The sequence below is a fragment of the Camelina sativa genome, chromosome 11 (genome assembly GCF_000633955.1).
Source record: "Camelina sativa cultivar DH55 chromosome 11, Cs, whole genome shotgun sequence".
Taxonomy (NCBI): Eukaryota; Viridiplantae; Streptophyta; class Magnoliopsida; order Brassicales; family Brassicaceae; genus Camelina; species Camelina sativa.
In genome coordinates, this window is record NC_025695.1 from 37,126,136 (window position 1) to 37,128,215 (window position 2,080).

General features: G+C 45.0%; 1 protein-coding gene across 1 annotated transcript; it reads left to right on the top strand.

Annotated features, from left to right (window-relative positions):
• Window positions 546-1,031, top strand: LOC104728708. Its single transcript, XM_010447656.1, has one exon. It carries the CDS (start codon window positions 546-548, stop codon window positions 1,029-1,031), a length of 486 nt encoding a protein of 161 aa, XP_010445958.1.

A 2,080-nucleotide genomic window follows, 5' to 3' on the forward strand; every position in this document is an offset into this window, starting at 1 on the left:
AGAGGGTATAACATTTTGCCCCGGTAATTCGATACTCTTATTATCAAGTTTTAATGGATTGCATACTTTGGAATTGATGGGGGGCAAACAAACCCAATTTCTGGAGGGCTATTTGATATATGCTGAAACGATTTAAGACTGATGTGCTAGCACTATTCGAGACCCACGCGAGTGGTGATCGAGCGCAGAGGATATGTCAGGGGCTTGGTTTTGATAAGTTTATCAGGGTCGATTCAACGGGCCAGAGTGGTGGAATATGGCTTTTATGGCGGTCAGCGGTTGGTGATGTCGAGATTGTGAAGACATCTGATCAATTTATCTATGCTAGAATGGAGAAGGACGGAGGAAGTGTTCATCTTTTCGTGGTGTATGCTGCCCCATCAGTTACTAGGCGAAGTGGCCTATGGGACGAGCTTCGTAACGAAATTCAGAACATATCTGAGCCCATCATTGTTGGAGGAGATTTTAATACCATCGTGAGATTGGATGAGCGATCCGGGGGAAATGGATCATTATCCGCGGTTTCACTGACTTTTGGTGACTAGATGAATGATCTCTCCTTAATCGATATAGGTTTCAAGGGAAGTAAATTTACTTGGAGAAGGGGACGAGAGGAGAGGACATATGTGGCTAAACGGCTTGATCGGGTGTTATGTTGTGCGAATACGCATTTAAAGTGGCAAGAGGCAACAGTTACGCATCTACCTTTCTTCTCATCGGATCATGCTCCGCTTTACCTCCAGTTGAGTCCGGTGGTGAAGGGGGACCCACAAAGGCGACCTTTTTGCTTTGAAGTGGCTTGGATGCAGCATGAGAGCTTTAAGGACCTTTTGGTTACTTCTTGGGACAATGGGGTTTTCACTCTAGTGGCTTTGAGAACTTTGCAGAGGAAGTTGAAGCGGTGGAACGCAGATGTGTTTGGAGACGTTCAGCGTAAGAAGGAGTTACTTCTAGCAGAATTGAAAGGGGTGGAGGACCAGCTTGAGCTGCAGCAGTCGAATGCTTTCTTGGTTAGGGAAATGGAGCTATAAAAGGAGTTTGATGTGGTTTTGGAGCAGGAGGAGATGATTTGGTTCCAAAAGTCTAGGGAGAAGTTGATTGCTCTAGGTGACCGGAACACCAAGTACTTTCATACGTCTACAATTATTAGATGACGTCGAAACTGCATTGAAATGCTTAAGGATGAGAATGGTCAGTGGATATCGGATCCACGAGCTCTTGAGGAAATGGTTGTAGCCTACTATCGTCGCCTATATTCATTGGATGATGTTGACCAGATTGTCGGGAAACTCCCTGCTGAGGGGTTTATGCCTCTCTCGGGGTCAGATTTGCGACTTTTGGATAAGCCGTTTTCTCAAGTGGAGGTTGAAGCGGCAATAAGAAGTATGGGCAAGTATAAGGTTCCGGGCCCTGATGGCTTCCAGCCGGTTTTTACCAGGAGAGTTGGGATGTGGTTGGGGAGTCAGTTAGTAGGTTTGTCTTACACTTTTTTGAGTCAGGAGTGTTGCCAAAACACACAAATGATGCTTTGGTGGTCCTAATTGCTAAGGTTTTGAAGCCGGAGAGAGTGATGCAGTTTAGGCCGATAAGTCTCTGTGATGTTTTGTTTAAAACTATTACAAAGACCATGGTAACACGTTTGAAGAGTTTGATGCCTTTGTTGATAGGACCAGTTCAGTCGAGTTTCATCCCTGGCAGGCTCAGTACAGACAATATTGTTATTGTTCAGGAAGCAGTGCAGTCTATGCGACGCAAGAAAGGCAGGAAGGGGTGGATGATACTTAAGTTAGATCTTAAGAAAGCATATGATAGAGTTAGATGAGATTTCCTGTAAGACAGCTTACGGGTAGCTAGGTTCCCGGAAAAATGGATTGGCTGGATTATGTCTTGTGTCTCGGGACCTTCGATGAGCTTGTTACTGAATGGGGAGAAAACTGTAGATTTTCAACCAGCACGAGGTCTGAGACAAGGGGATCTCTTGTCCCCTTATCTCTTTGTCCTATGTTTTGAGAGGCTTTGTCATTAGATTACTAAGTCGATTGAGTCTAAGGAGTGGAAACCAATCTCTTTATCGCGGGGA

What these genes read in the sequence shown, in the direction of transcription:
- LOC104728708 (XM_010447656.1), top strand. Translation starts at nt 546, where the DNA reads ATGAATGATCTCTCCTTAATCGATATAGGTTTCAAGGGAAGTAAATTT.